The 1,870-nt window shown below is 47.4% G+C and overlaps 2 protein-coding genes across 4 annotated transcripts in view; one reads left to right on the top strand and one right to left on the bottom strand.

The window, feature by feature from the left end:
- Positions 1 to 1,243, top strand: part of LOC104804029 (protein LOW PSII ACCUMULATION 1, chloroplastic) — a 2,032-nt gene extending 789 nt beyond the window's left edge. Inside the window, exons 2-4 of one of the 2 annotated variants that reach the window (XM_010528175.2) lie at positions 145 to 732; positions 810 to 860; positions 988 to 1,243. In XM_010528175.2, the coding sequence (XP_010526477.1) occupies positions 145 to 732; positions 810 to 860; positions 988 to 1,126 (778 nt within the window). In that variant the 3' untranslated portion in view covers positions 1,127 to 1,243. Of the gene's footprint in view, positions 1 to 144; positions 733 to 809; positions 861 to 972 lie in introns of both variants that reach the window. The other variant, XM_010528174.1, reaches the window with a different exon arrangement.
- LOC104804030 (photosystem I reaction center subunit IV B, chloroplastic-like) overlaps positions 1,190 to 1,870 on the bottom strand; it is a 1,085-nt gene continuing 404 nt past the window's right edge. Inside the window, exons 1-3 of one of the 2 annotated variants that reach the window (XR_770301.1) lie at positions 1,783 to 1,870; positions 1,508 to 1,573; positions 1,201 to 1,421 (exon numbers count right to left, since the gene is read on the bottom strand). Coding sequence is in view for 1 of the 2 variants with exons in the window: in XM_010528176.2 (XP_010526478.1) it covers positions 1,317 to 1,421; positions 1,508 to 1,573 (171 nt within the window). In the remaining variant the exon portion in view is untranslated. Of the gene's footprint in view, positions 1,422 to 1,507; positions 1,574 to 1,782 lie in introns of both variants that reach the window. The other variant, XM_010528176.2, reaches the window with a different exon arrangement.

Raw genomic sequence — 1,870 nt, 5'->3', positions numbered from 1 at the left:
GGGGGGGGGGGAGGGGGGCTGACGTAGACTTTTCCGTTTACCTGATTTGTGTTTGTGTTGCAATTTTCTGGGAAAGCATTACCATTTTCCTGGAAACTATTGCCTTACCGAGCGATACCATCGTTTCCGTTTCCTTCCTTTCAGCTCAACTGCCAGAATCCGTAGCGAGGTTCTCTCTCCATTCAGATCAGTTCGCATGTTCTTCTACCTAGCGTTCATAGCGAGCGGTGCACTGGGAGGGCTGATAGCCGCGTCGCAGCTGATCGGCGCCCTTGCGAACCCGGCCAGATCAGCTGAGGCCCCTGAGATCCTCAAAGGCCTCGGCATTGACCTCGGAGCTGTATCTCTCTTTGCGTTTCTTTACCTGAGAGAGAACAAAGCCAAGAACGCTCAAATGGAGAGGCTTTCGAGAGAAGAGAGCCTGTCCAAGCTGAAGCTGAGAGTCAAGAACTCGGCAACGGAGAAGATAATCTCGGTGGGCGATCTGAGAGGGATCGCGAGGATCGTTATCTGTGCGGGTCCTGCGGATTTCGTAGAAGAAGCCTTCAAGAGAAGCAGAGGGTTCGCTGATGGGCTCTTAGAGAGAGGTGTGATTGTAGTGCCTTATGCGACTGATGGGAACTCACCCGTTCTTGATTTTGAGGGAAGTGACGACGTCGAAGATGATGGAACGCGAGAGAGGAGGATGAGACTGTGGAGGCTGGATCCAGTTTACGTCCTCGAATGGGCAAAGTAAGAGTCTTTCTCAGCGTTCTTGATCGGTTTCTTCTTCATCTGATCTGATCTGACATCGGGTTTTGTTTTGGCAGATGGTTAGACCAGCAAAAGAAGCTTGCCAGTATCTCCTCGGACTCTCCAGTGTAAGTATATGTATTCTCTGCAACATTTCATGCATTTTTGCATGGGTTCTTGAATGATCTTCAAAACCGATGCAAGGATATTATCAAATTTATCGAAAGAAATTGTATTCAGAGCTGGGTGTTGTAGGTATCTGTCACTGCGTTTGGACGGGCGTGTTCGTGGGAGTGGAGTGGGTTACCCTCCATGGCAAGCATTGGTCGCACAGCTTCCTCCGATTAAGGGAATGTGGACCGGCCTTCTCGACGGCTTTGATGGCCGAGTTTAATACATTTCAATCATATCTCCGAATTCTATATCTAATGTTTTCTCCATAGATTTACCAAGCAAGGATTCACAATGTAAGAACAACATTAGAAGAAGAGAAGGTCAACCTCTTGTTACATACGGTTCGGTTTAAGCTACAAGGAAATAGGGGACCGGTATAAAGATAAACCAAAATCACAATTTTCGGTTTCTCATTTAACTTCTTGCACCTCGTCCAATGCGTAGTTGTTGGTAGATACGTTGGCGTAGTTCACCTTCGGGAACCGGACGACCACCGGGTACCGGGTCTTCGGATCCTGCCCGTTTACACAAACCCGGTTAATGAAAATGTTACACAAATCGTGAAACGATATCTGGACCGTCAGATCGTTGGCATTAATACCTGATCAACGGCGACGACTGAACCGACGTTCTTGTACCAGTATGACTCTTTCCTCAGAATCTTGACCTGCGATTCCCAAAGTTTTCCGAAATTCGAAATTAACCCCAAAAGTTCCAAAAAGAGCTCAACTAACCCAACCTTCATACGAAAAATAGAACTTAGATATACATCTTTCTTCTTATGTTATGGATTCTTATTCATCGATGAATAAGCTTAACGTTTACGTTTTATATATGTATAGATTATGAACAATTTTCCGAACTAGAGTAGCTGACCTTGGCGCCTCTCTTGGGGCCGATCGGAGGTGGCTTGGGTTTGGGGGCAGCGTCCGCCGCCGGAGCCGCGGTTGTGGGCGGAACACCT

This window comes from Tarenaya hassleriana, unplaced genomic scaffold, assembly GCF_000463585.1.
Source record: "Tarenaya hassleriana unplaced genomic scaffold, ASM46358v1 Cleome9, whole genome shotgun sequence".
In the NCBI taxonomy this organism is placed as follows: domain Eukaryota; kingdom Viridiplantae; phylum Streptophyta; class Magnoliopsida; order Brassicales; family Cleomaceae; genus Tarenaya; species Tarenaya hassleriana.
This window is presented reverse-complemented; position numbering and strand designations above follow the sequence as displayed.